The following is a 14,037-nucleotide window of genomic DNA, read 5'->3' as shown; positions in this document are numbered from 1 at the left end:
TTTTATTTTCTAATATTTGGTGGTTTTCTTCTTCTTCTGTGTCACCTGGAAAAAGAGATCATATCTCAGTCGGCTTCTATTAGTTTAAAAAAACAATAATTAAATGTAGTTCTATAGTTATATAATCACTAAAGACCAGTGATGGGCAGGTTACCTACAAAATGTAATACATTATAGATTATTAGTTACTGTCATGTGAAAGTAATCAGTTAGACTACAATAGTCTCTGAATCGTAAAGCTTTCCACTACTTTTGAGTTCCTTTCACTTTATTTAACAGGCGCATTATTCTGATGGTAAGAATGATAATGATAAGGTGATGATGCGTCTACTGATGTGCAGATCCCAGTTGTATCGTCTCCCCGTTCAGAAGGACGCTGTGCACATTTACGCACCAGGTCCAGCAGCATAACGTCTCTGATTATTTGAATCTCTGGACAGGCTCGGTCAGGATGAGCTGACAGCAGCCTCTCTGATCAGGACAGGAACTCGTTAAAGCACAAACACACACGATCTATTTACCCATTTACCCACGATCCATCAGGGGAGCTGCCGTCGTAAGAGCGTCTAGAGAGACAGAGGACAGGAAGAGACAGAGCTGCACTTTCTAACCTCAGGCCCTAAATATAAAACAGACAAAAACACTTTGCAAACATTTCCTAATTATACCTGAATTCATATCAGACTCACAGAAACTCCCCTATTTACTGGGAGAAATGCCAGAATGTCAAATAACTGCTGCAAAATAAACCTCCTCATGCCACAAACTGAGGACAACGGTGGGAACTGTAAATAGATAATTATTATTTTGATTGTTTGATATTTTAGTAATTGTTTTGTTTTTAAATTTCACATTTGATTCTGATTGTTCTAGTTTAGTTTTGTTTGTTTTTTTAAATTATTTTTTGTCTATTGATACACACACACATCTACTACTTACTATTTTATTTTAATTTGTAATATATTTTTATTTTTTACCACACACATGCACTTAATGTATACTTTATTTATTTTAATTTAATATATTATTTTAATTTTCTAACACATTTACAGCTTTATCTATTTTATTTTTATATAATAACACACACACGTTACCGTTTCATTTATTTTTGTTATTTTAATTTTTTTTATTACCACACTCACACACGCTTAATGTTTCATTTATTTACTTTTAATATTTATTTTTTTATATTTTATATACTTTTTATTATTATTTTATTTTTTATTAACAAACAAAAACACAACTTTTACTGTTTTATTGACTTATTTAATGATTGTTCTTCTGTAATCTATCTGCAGCTTTGGCAACACTGTAAAGCTGATTTGAATAGAACTGGATTTCTACCTCAGGTCAAATTAACATAAAGACAGAACAGCAGCTTCTCTGTGACAGTAAACTGAATATCCTCAGTTCTGGACGTTAAAAGACATTTGAGGACGTCACTTTCTTCAAACACTCCTCGAGGTTTTTCACCATTTTCTGGACCAAACAACTCGATGATGAAAATAATCGTTTGCTCCAATCAGCTTCAGGATCACTGATGTTGGCCTGAGTGAAGACAGGTAACTCACCTGCTGAAGTTTCCCAGCATGCACGTGGCGGCCGGAGACGGGCCCCTTTCCTCTGTGCTCGTGTCATAACCATAACCCCAGGCGAGCCAATCAGATCGCTGCTCAGCTGACCCTGTCAATCAAAGTGTCCAAAATCACAAAGCTGGTCCTGCAAATGTTTAGTACAGGACTGTCATTCAGTCCACTTCTCTCCTTCAACAGATTATAATAACCAGCCTGTTCTTATTCTTTACTGAACTATTTGTTTTTACTGTGTGTCTTTCATATTTTGTTTTTTATAGCAAGCACTGGAGGTTTCTGTCCTCAGCTCACCTGTGTGCCAGTCACACTCTGTGATAAAGGACACAGTAACACATTAAATACGTTAGCTTCTGATTCTGCAGTTAAGGGAAAGTTAATTTAACACTGCTCAGTGATGTTTTTTTGCACCTCTTACTTCTGTGAAAGACGTTGAAATGTGTGAACAGCTGTCTGAGCCACTTTTTAGGATTTCTAAAACATTTATTTTATCAGGGAAAATTAAATCCCTCCTTTTGTCTTTTCTTTTTTTGCATGTAACCCACATTAGAACAGGTCCAGATAAAAACCACTGTACCTACAGCTGTCAGATCTGGACTAGATTGTCCCAGAGAGGCTAAAGTTTCTGTAAAACACAAGTTCAGATTTGTGAAACCTTTCTTCTATTTGTGAAAATGGAAACAAAAAGGGCAACTTCACAGTCTTTAAGCTCTTAATCCAAAAAATATGTACATTCAGAGACAATACTACATAAAGAAAACTAACATAAATCACACTATTATACAGCCGAGTGGGATCCTTCATCATTTAAAGCAGTTTAAAGGTGGAAAATAAGCTAAAAACTTTAGTATCGATGATCCTGTGAACCTATTTGAAGGGGAAAGAAATTTAAATTACAGAATAACAAAGGGCGACCAGACGTTGTGTTAATCATAGACTGTAAAAGGTGTTAGCAGACCTCAGTCTCTTTACGTCTCCAGCTGCTTTTATCTGGATCAAACAGAGTAACAGCAAAGGTTTGTCTTTGTGAAACTTATAATGAGAGTTTGTAGTTTATAGCGTAACCAGGCCGGACATTTAGTGATTCTGTAGTAACGTATATTGTCTGCTATGGAGCAGAAGGGAGTTACAAAATTCAATTTCACTCTATAACTTCTTAATTGTGAGAATAAACCTGCCTACATGAGAGGAAATAAGTTGTTGTAGATGGATTATGTGTTTGGTAGGCGTGTCTAATATCTTTCTTTACATTTAGAAAACTTGCTGCTGAGTTAAATATAAAATAAGGACATCTTATACTTTTGACTCTACATTATTTAACTTCCTGTGTCCCAACCAATCCAGTCCTTTTTACCTGTTGAAATAGCTTTCGATGACCAAAACAACACATAAAATGCAGTATCCTACTTGCCAGAAAGTGACTGCAGCGTATTATTATTCTGCCTCAAAATAATTTGATTTCATTCACAAGAGTTGTATTTAAAAGATTATAAAAACATCCCCCTTTTTTATTTCATGCAAGTAATAATAACATTATATTTTTTAATCACATACTGACCACCAAACCAAAAATGTGCCCGGTTTTCATGTCAGAAATCAGGTCACCTGAGACTAACAGCATCATTTAGTCCACAGGTGTGATCATTAAATACAATAAGAACAGCTAACGTTAGCTTAATAAGCTAGCCCCTGTGGAACCTCAGCGTGACACACCAGCCTACAAGGGACAAATCGAAAATGTCTTTTTTGACCTGTAATCCAACAGGAGGATCAGAGTTTACTTATATTCTAGAGATCCCACTGATGTTTTAGTCACTTTTTGCCCGGGCCGAACCCGAAGTTCGGCTAGCTAAAGCTACCTGCTTCAGCCCCGTGCAGCGGGGGACAGGAGCGGCGCAGTCTCTACAAATACTGGATTTAAACGTCGGTCTTGTTTCGGACAAACATTTCATCATACCGGACAGAAAGCAGACATCTGTGGGATCACGTCAATACCCCAGAAGACGCAAACTGACGCTGGATAACCGGCGATAAATAATGTTTTCTCTTTTCTCCCAAGATTTCTGAGGGAACCGTTCTGTCACCGAATCACGGACTAACACGCAGAGAGCGCAGAGCTAACGCGACAGGTGAGGAAGAAGGTGAAGTGCTGCTTTCACCTTATACCGGTGCTTTTCCTAACTTACATCAGTGTAGGGTTTTTATTGATCAACATTTCATTTACCTTTCACCTTCAGCCAATCATAATGTCCTGAAGTGGGTCGGAACTCTTTTTCTGTCGTCTTCATAAAAACATAAGATCTCTGCACACATTAGAGAGAAACCACCTGTAGAGACTGACAGAAGGATTTAATGAATTAAAACAACCCACAAACATGAAACAGGAATTCATATTGTGGGGTTTTTTTGTATCTTTAAGAAGGCCATGCTTTGTAACATATAATAAATAAATAAATAAATAAATAATAGCAAGAGTTGACAAATTAATTTGTATTTAATCAAATAAATTTTTTAGGGAAAAGGCATTTTCCACATGGGGTAAGATGCCCCCCCCATGGTGTGAAATCACTTTAATTTGTGCAAATGACACTAATTACAATAAACTACAAGTAGCTGGTTAAAGCAGGAGGTTTATAGACCTGTGTTGTAGAAATAAACCTGCCTGATGTTATCAGCTTATTTCTCAGACTTTTAAACAGTGAGGCTGCTGGAACAGAAAGTCTGAGGTAAAATATGCACATGCCAGCTCCTTAGCTGTAAATGTGAGCATATGTGAGCTTCTAACCTCAGACTTTCTGATAGTGAAGCTGCTGGTTGGCTGACGGGTCTGTCCAGAGTCTAAATAACATCTAACTTACAAACCATCAACCATGAAGGGGCGCAGCGAGCGGGCGGGGGCGTCTGACCCCAAACACACTAATCTAGCATTTTACTACTTTAACCAAAAACTGTAAAAATCTTTCTCTCTGAACAAACTTATCTTAAGGCTCCCCTTAATTTTTATATATATACACACATATACGTGTGTGTGTGTATGTGTATATATATATATATATATATATATATATATATATATATATATATATATATATATATATATATATATATATATATATATATATACATACAGAACTTTAAAACAATAAAAATGTACAGGTTATTTTAAATGACAAAAAAAAATGAGATCTCTGGTCAGAGTGGCTTTGATTAAATAATTTTAATTTTAAAATTGGGATGAGACAGGAAGTTTTTTAGTTCAGCGAGACGAGCGGCAACCAGAAGAAATGTTGAGAAAAACAAACTGTGACATTTTGTGTTTTTTGTTAGAATTACCGTGGGGGGTGCGTCTCACCCCATGTTACCCTACTCCTGGTAAGCTAAATGGGATCAATATAGGAAATTGCAATCAATAAAAGAAAGCTTATTTCTATGTGCTTTTCCCCCAGTCACTCAGGGGAAACATATTTGCAGGTCAACATAAAAAAACAAAGTCACACCTTTTTTTGTGGTGTTTATCAAAAATATCACTGGTAACAAATGATGCACAAACACATTCAGCATGACTTTATTCAACGGTTACATTCTGCTGAAATAAAAGCAGTTCAGTGATGAGTGACTCAAGTCCACGACAGATTTGAAACCAGATTCTGTTGTTCATCAGGTGAGAGAGCAGAGAAAAACTCCTAACGTCCACAAGAGGCCGCTGGGAGAAAACTGACTGTATTGATGTGAAGGAGAAAACCCCCCAGAATAAAATAATTATCCCATTTCTGCCAAGTAAAGTAAAAAAGGCATAATGTTTAATTTTTTAGAAGACATTTAGTCTTAATTCTGAGATGAGGCAATATTTACAGCTAAATCAAAAAATGTATCTCAAAGTTATTATTTAGCATCCCATAATTTTGATTTACTTTAATATAATTATTATAGTATAATTTTGACTGTGTCAAGATTAAACCTTAATATTACATAGAAAGTGAAACTTTGTGTCAAAAGTTTTATTAGTTTTATTATTATTTTTATTAATATATAGTTGTGATTTAAACTATAAACATCTTGTGTTTTTGTGATTCTTTAACTTTCCATCATTTGTTTTTTTTTCTTGACAGAAATGAGCTTCCATATAGGTTCCATTCAGATTGAACTCAGATATTTTACACAGATTTTAGGTCCCATATCGGTTCTGACCTCCTCCTTTTAAAATGATCTGCATTTTTCTGACCCATTAATATATTTCCAATACGTACAGTATGTTTTAATAAACAATCCTACAAATCTGAACTTTCCCTCATGGGGTCTGGGCCCCAGGGTTAAGAAACTCTGACAGCAAATTAACAACCTGGAACTTCACGAAGCTCTCGCCAACGTCCAACAGCTTTCTTTTTCTCTCTCTCTTTTTGTCTTCTTAGCTTCCTCTGTCAGCGTCCTCTCCTCCTCTGCCATTAATGATACTGATGTTTAAAACTCAGGATGTGCAAATGTGAAAGAAAACAAATATTGGCCACACTTTTTCTGCTCTTTCCTACCAAAAGCACATAAAAATTAAACACTTGGCCTGATGTTGCCTTTTTAATGACGAATACCCAAAACATTCTTGTTTGAAACACCAAAGCCTTGCAGGTTCTTGTGGTTTGAGGTTGTTAAGTTCCCGTGGTGGAAAAGAGTTCTCAGAGTACTATCAGGTAGAGGAGCCACAGCACAACACACAGTGTCCCAAACCAGGTCTGCCAGTCCTCACTGATGATATCAAACACTTCGGCCACCAGCCACTTATCACTGCTGCTGCTGTTAGCTGCCCGCCGCGGGTCGTGATGGTTGGCAGCCCCGGCCTCGTATAACCCGCCACCTGAGTCAGACGCCTCTGGGATAAACAGGAAGTGTTTCTCGTCCTCGCGGGCCGGTGCTCGGCCGGGGCCGGCGGCGGACGCGTCTCCATCTTTAAACCTAAAGCGACCATGATGACAGGAGGTAAGACAGAGCACAGCCTCACTCTGGGCCAGGGGGGGGCCACTGCACACGATGGACCCCCTGACAACAGCTCTGACACAACACATAGAAACAGGTCCTGGTTCACTGCAGGATCCCAGACCGCGTCACCAGACAGCCAGACTACAGATCTGAGGGTTCAGTAAAGTTGTGATGTGACTTGTTACTGTGCGCACAAACATAATACAGAACACACTGTTAACGAGCAAACTAATGTTAATCAATTATTAAAGTCAGATCAAACGGAGTGATGAAATAATCAAACACTAACACACGTTAAAATGTCACTTCATCTCCAAACTACGGCGATTCAGTTAAAAGTGAGAACTAACACACAGCAGCGTGATGTGCATCAGTTTAAACCGGGAACATTTCATCACGCCAGCTCTCTGGATCAGCATCAGCTGTCTGCACGGGGCGTCCAACACGCCTCTCTGTCTGCACGGGGCGTCCAGCACGGGGCGTCCAACACGCCTCTCTGTCTGCACGGGGCGTCCAACACGCCTCTCTGTCTGCACGGGGCGTCCAACACGCCTCTCTGTCTGCACGGGGCGTCCAACACGCCTCTCTGTCTGCACGGGGCGTCCAACACGCCTCTCTGTCTGCACATGAGGTGAACTTGCACAGGTGTCATTCAGAGACCCAGTTGTCTTTATACTAGTACGGACTTATGGTGTAATTAACATTTTGAATCCATCTTGTGGCAGAAGATGTTTCAACCGATCAGCAGATTTGGGCGTTACGTGACGAAAAGAACGATTCAAAACAACTCGTTAGGGCTGGTGTATACTAATATATATATATATATATATATATATATATATATATATATATATATATATATATATATATATATATATATATATATATATATATATATATATATATACTAACACTGGTGAAGCGGATCGTAGTTGATCGGTGATCCCCTCCCAGGATTCAGCATGCATATGAACCACAGAACGCAAAGTTTAACCTTCAAAGTGTGAGAAACAGTTTTACTGCCGCTGCTTCTTTTTAAAGTACTGTATTGGTCCAAAAATAAGACGAGTTTTGTTTCCCTCAAAAATGTCTAAAAAAAGTGGTGTCGTCTTGGATTCGGGGTCTAGACAGATGAGGCATAATAAGGTGGTCTGCCGGTCTTTATATAACAAGCGGACCTCACATCTCCGAAAACGTAGCAAATTTTTAAATCAGCTCTGTCTTGAGAAATCAGCCACATATTTGGAGTTTAAACAACTATATTCCTGCATAAAAAACTCTTAAAACTACTATATGTGACACAAGAACAGCAGGATTATAAAAAGGTACAGTTGTGAGTTTTCTCCTCCGACATTTCCACTTTTTGGCGGCGAAATGCATTCTGGGATATCTGGCTATCCCAAAGTCCGCACAAGTCACCACCGATGCAGGTTCAGTAAAACAGGCGGAGCGAGAACACATCCGGGTATTTGACTGACTTTTGAATTGGAACAGTACTTTGGCTGCGACTGATGACGTTTCACAAGAACAGAAAAGAACGCAGACTGAGAAACAACCTCTGCGTCCTTCAGTGCGTTGACCCCGAAAATCTTGTTTCACTAGGTACAAGTAGTTTTATATTATGTCCGTCAGCTTTTGTTCAATGTCCCATGATCATTCTTTTCAAATAAAATAATACTCTATAAAAACAAGATCTGGTCTTCAAAAAGCTGTTGAAAAATGGAGGGTAGTGTTTTAGTCAGGGTCGTCTTACATTCGGGCCAATACAGTAATAATTCTAGAAATAGATAAGATACAAGAGCAGTGACGGGGTCAGGGCAGAGAGACCGATTAAAAAGCAGCCGCTTTGAAACCCTGTGGCATTTTCAAAACCACGACATGATCCATCAGTGTTGTGATTCTTTGCACCCCTATTAAGCAAGCTAGCACGGCTATATAGCTTGTTAGCATGTTAACACTATCTTTTTCCACAGCCTCTGTTTAACTAACTAACTACCTACTTCTACTAAGCATACAGTTAAATGTGCAGTTTAGACAATAGCGCATTAACTGATGGAAGGCCGTAGGAAGCTAGAGTCTGGTAAGCCCTGGATATACTTGCTTTTAACTACGCGTTCGCACAATGGTCACGCGTATCCTGCGTTCCTTTGGAGCGTAGGTTGTGCACGTCTCCAGAAATTAACGCTACGCGTATGCGAGATGCAATTGACCCTTTGCTAAGCCACACCTCCCTTAATTACTGTTGCTAAGTCCGACAAACTGTGGAGCTGTTAGACTTTTATCATGGCGCTGCCACTGTCTGTTACTGCACTCCCCAGAGAAATACTGACAAATTTGTATTCAGGCTGTCAGACTGACTCAAACGGAAGTGAAAAAAAAGAAATATAGAAGCTAAAGCCTACCAATGACACAGTACAAGTGAACCACCGCATGCCCCGTGGCTTAGGGAAGGGTCAGTTCAGCACATGAACGTTGGGGCAGTATGTTGATCTGACCGGCAGGTCAGCAGCGCCCTACTGTTCCACACACCGGCCCAGCTGATGGCGGTATGCAGTATGTTTGCCAACCGCCATTAAACGTAATAGAAGGTCAGCGGCAGATTTAAAAAAAGATTTATGGCGGGATGTTTACAGTAAAACTCCTGGAGCTAGTCTGCAATTACCGAGATCGACGCCTGTCTACGCATTGTTGAAAAGCAAGTATTTCCAGGGCTTTAGGGACATAACCTTTCCAGCTAAGCTAATTCTACCTCGAAATGTATTAATTTAACCCTTTACAGTAGGCTTACAGCAGGATGATCAGGTGTTGAGGAGTATTTATTACTGTGTGGATGAACACGGGATAAATCTCTAAGTCCCTTACACCTGCATCAGCACGGGTCTTGAAGTGGGGTGACACGGAGAATAAACTTTCCATCAATCGTTGCTTTCAGTTTACGCCATAGTCTGCTTTAATCACTGTTACCAAAAACCAACAAACAAGTTAAAGGTGATTGTACTTTGTGTTCTCCTGCAAGATTTATAATCAATCAACATGAAATGTTGCCCCTGATCTTGAGAGCCTCACAGCCAGGTATAACTATGATCCAGATTTAGACATAAGCCACGGGCCACATGATAATGCAGGTGTAAAGGGCGCCTCGAGGTGAGCTGTATAGGTAATAATGTCATGAAGCTTGTGTGTTATCATGGAGCTGGTTATATGCTACCCACCAGGTGAGCGCGGGCTCTGGATGTCCCGTCACCTCCACCTCTAGTGTCACTGGAGAGCCCCCCATGACGGTAGCTCTAGACAGGGGCCTGGTGAAGCAGGGAGGGCCAGGTTTAGAGGCTTTTCCCTGGGGAAGAGACTCTGCCTGGGCCTGGGGAAGAGGAGGAGGAGCAGGAAGGGCAGGCCCTTGGATCTGAGGAGTAAGCCTGATCTCCTCACGGATGGCCATGGGCTGACAAATGTTTGAGTCTTGGTCTGGAGTTAGTAGATGAGGTTGAGAGGAAAGGGGGGTGACATGCAGATTAGCCTGCCGGGCCAAAGCTTGGGTCTGTGCTTCTGGCTGTGGAGGAGCAGCGGGCTTGGCAGTACTGCTGGGGGTCATGCCAGAGTCATGCACACACTGCTGGGTACAGGTGGAGGTCAGGGACTTATGGGGGGAGAAGACTGTCTGGTGGCTCTGCTTGCTGCTGAATCTGTTAGTGCTGTTGATGGCACTGCTGGATGTAATGATGGTGCTGACACGGTTTGGTTCTGAAAGAATCGGGGCATGGACCTCAGGTAGACCTCCACCAGCCTGGTTGAAGGAGCTGCTAGCCGGCGGCACATCGCACTGACTGTTTGGAGGGAAGGACTGACGGTAAACGGTTTGTTGGGTGACGGTGGTTGTATTAAGGCTGCTGCTTTGGGGAATGGAGACTGAGGATGTTTCCTTGCTGGTTCGGGAGGAAAGTAAATCCAGATCAACACCACTCCTGGAATCAGGAAAAGACTGTGGAAGAATGTTGTCCTGAGGGATGATTGTGCTGGTTTGTGGGCAAGTTGCACGGAATTTGTCTTTAAGCAGAACAGAGTCTGTGAGGCTGGGGCTCTGAGCAAACCCTCTGGCCTGGGGGACCGGATCGACCCGTGGCATGGTCTCATTCTGGGATACGGGGCATTCTTGGGGTGAAGTGAGGCTGCTGCTAGCCTGTGGCAAGGTGCTACTATTGACTGAAGGGGAGGACTTGAAATAAATGGTCTGCTGGCTGATTGTACTGGTGCTGATGTTGGCAACACTGTCCCTTTGAAGTTTGGTGAGTGGGAATGTTTCCTTCCTAGTTTGGAAGAAATTTAAGTCCTGATTGAGGTCATGCTCAGACTCAGGAAAGGACTGTGGGAAACTGTTGTCTTGAGGAAAAGTAGTGCTGCATTTGAGGATCCAGGTGTCTTGTGGAGGGGTCTTGTCCTTGCAGGGATCATGGTCTGGACCATCAAAGGGCTGAGGACAATAGCTGGACTGGGGGAGGGTGGGGCTGTGGTTTAGCTCTGCAGCCTGGGGAATGGGATCAGTCTCTGGCAACGTCTCACCTTTGGATGCAACATTCTGGATGATCTTACCCTGGGTATCTGTACTCCTCTGAGGATACCTGTACTGACTGTTGTGATTAGTTTGTGAGGGACTCCTCTTCTCAGGGACGTCGTCCTTGTTGGAGCAACTGTCTTGGGTGTTACTTTTGTGGCCTAGGTTAGATCCAGAGGGGAAGCTAGGCTCAGAGCTGCCCAGAATGTTGGCTGTGCTGCTCTCTACAGTCTTCAGTATGCTGGTGACCAGGCTTGGAGCAGAAACCATTACAGGACTCTGGACAAACGAACTGGACTCTGATCTGAACCTGTAACACACACACAACAGGAACTAACTCTTACAGTGCTACAGTTCATACCAAGAAACAGAGAGTTGGTTTTCTGGGTTTGGTGTGGAAGACCTTGAACAGCCAGCACAGAGTCCTGTTCTTCCCTGTCCAATAGTTTTTGGGCTGAAATAAAATACCAACTGAAAGCCAGACCTGATCACCCAACACCAGTGTTGGACCTCACGAATGCTCTTCTGATTGAGTGTGAGGGTTTGGCTCGTTGGCCATTTAACATTAGCTGTATCGCTGCATTTAGTTGTTCAACTTTTCACAGAGCCGACGTCACTTTTCGTCAACCAACCAATCACAGCCTGGATGGGGTGGGACATTAAAGTTAAATATTGTTTAACTTTGTTCAAGTTGAGAAATACTCATTTCAAAGTCAGTATTTTGTGCATTTACCTTTATAGTTAAGCAAGTCTCATACTACCAGCTGTTCCATTATAATCGAATCACAAATCGCACCATTGTCCACAATAACCGCAATATGACTTTTTGTCCAAATAGTGCAGCCCTACTGCAGATTCAAAATCTCTCCACACACTCTTTGCCACCTAAGGCTCTCTCCCATTGCTGGTATCAGCTCCACTCGCCTCTACTCAACACGCTCCGTCCTCCGTCGCTGATAGAACCCCCACAATGTTGCTGGTCATCATGGTGACACCACTGCCTTGAGATAATCTTGTGTGAGTATAATGAAGAGACACACGATTCAAGTTCATAACAAGTTTAATAGCAAACTGGAAGAAGCCAATCACGTTCTTAAAAGAACTCCAGTTTAGAGAAAGAAACAAACATCTGGGGCGGCTCCGGTCCAACAGCACGGCCCGATAAATAAAGAGACACCATTTTTTAGGATGAAACTACTTTAGTGATTTGTTGTCGACTCTCTGACCAATCAGCAGTCTGCAGTGTTTTCACGTCGCCTATTGGTATCGCCTCAGCTTGGTTGAAACTTCAACTGAGGTGATACCAAAAAAACAGGTTCTTAATGGAAAATCAAGAAGGCAAGTGGAGGCGAGTTGAGCTGGTACTGTAGCTCGCTAGTGATGTGTTGCTCTGATGCAACTGGGATCAGACCTGGTGTTGCTGTGAGGACCGGTGGGAGGAGTTGGACAACTCCTGCTGGACTCTCTCTGTTGTCGGACCGCACCGGCCCCACCGTGTTCTGACTGGGCACGGTACTGGTGGCTGTACTGGTTGACGTGGACGCTGTGGGAACTGAAACAGAAGCCCTCCTCCACGTCTGACTGAACCATGAAGGACTCTGGTGTCTCCGCTAGCGGCGGCAGAGAAATGTCGTCAGGCGACACGCACTCGTATTCATCATTGGAGAGAGAATCCTCCGTCATCATCTCCTGTTGCTGGAGCTCCGCCTCCGACAGGGCTCCTGCTGATGCATCCTGGGTAAAAAGGATAAAGTATTAGACTGATGAATCACTGCTGCTTGTGTCAGGAACAAGGATGTGTCCACTTTGTCCATATATATTTGACTTGAACACTAACTGGAGTACACTCACTGAGGTCTTGTTGTTCCACAAACTTTACTAAAGATTTCTGCAGACCGCAGTGTTTCCCACACATAGGCTTTACTTGGGCGAGCCGCCCAGGTCGATTAACAGCCGCCCAAGTAAATTTGCCGACCCATATTAAAATCTTTCTTGATTGCAGCGCTGCGCATATTCGCTCCACACATCCTCTCACTAGTTCGCTCGCTCTTTCTCGCTCTCTCTTTCGCTTTCTCTTTCTCGAAAACACGGACAACAGACCCGTCTGTGAACTGAATGGTTGGTATCATAACCACCGCTGCACAAATCTGTCCAACCCAACGCTGTCAATGTCGGAGACCCATCTTCAAAACAGTTATTAGCAAACACGTAAGGAGCCTAGCTAATAAGGAGAGCTATGTTAACTTTGGGAAACAGCTGTCGAAGTCAGCACGCTGTGTAACTGGTAGTCAACAGGTGCGTTCGAGATAACTGACTGACTTTCGCCGACTTGATAGATTGGGGAATAAAAACGGCGCCCTCAAGTCAAAAGCAATCTACTGTACCTCTGGTAGACTGTGTGAGCTTCTAACCATGATCAGGCCCTGTTCCCACAAGGTCTACTGACAGTTTGCAGCGCAGGTGCCTGCCGTGAATCGCATACACCTCACGAGAGGCAACGCTCTTTTATAGTGAGAAAAGAAGTGGATGCAAATTTAACATCCGTTTTGCCGAATTATGCATTCACTTATTAAGGTCCTTTTCAGACACTTTGCTGTTTGAACGCCACATGCTTTTGCTGAAATGGTAGCCTACTTTTACTAAGTGTAATAATATGTTAGTTCATTAAATATATGCAGATCATTTATCACTGTTGATGAACCCCACAAAGAATAGTATAGCATTTAAAAGCGCCCCCCCCACAGTTACACTGTCAATCTGTGGGAAACACTGAGAACATCTCAGTTTTACACAGATAATAATCCTTCTACTATTATTACTACCAAGGAAGAACAATTGAAAGTCGGTGCTCAGCTTCAATCAGTAATGGTAAGAACCACAAACCTAACCAGACATCTTGTATTGTGTAGTCATGAATTTAAGGAGCCACAT

General features: G+C 42.0%; 1 protein-coding gene across 2 annotated transcripts in view; it reads right to left on the bottom strand.

Annotated features, from left to right (window-relative positions):
- Positions 1-4,827: 4,827 nt before the first annotated feature.
- ccdc141 (coiled-coil domain containing 141) overlaps positions 4,828-14,037 on the bottom strand; it is a 48,222-nt gene continuing 39,012 nt past the window's right edge. For both annotated transcript variants that reach the window (XM_038719999.1, XM_038720000.1), the window contains exons 26-28: positions 12,518-12,840; positions 9,770-11,416; positions 4,828-6,533 (exon numbers count right to left, since the gene is read on the bottom strand). In XM_038719999.1, coding sequence (XP_038575927.1) covers positions 6,257-6,533; positions 9,770-11,416; positions 12,518-12,840 — 2,247 coding nt within the window. In that variant the 3' untranslated portion in view covers positions 4,828-6,256. The remainder of the gene's footprint in view (positions 6,534-9,769; positions 11,417-12,517; positions 12,841-14,037) is intronic.

The sequence above is a fragment of the Micropterus salmoides genome, unplaced genomic scaffold, assembly GCF_014851395.1.
Source record: "Micropterus salmoides isolate LMB-PRFRI ecotype aquatic unplaced genomic scaffold, ASM1485139v1 Ms_hic_scaffold_15, whole genome shotgun sequence".
Classification (NCBI taxonomy): Eukaryota; Metazoa; Chordata; class Actinopteri; order Centrarchiformes; family Centrarchidae; genus Micropterus; species Micropterus salmoides.
Note: the sequence above shows the minus strand (reverse complement) of the source record. Positions and strands in the feature narration are given on the sequence as shown.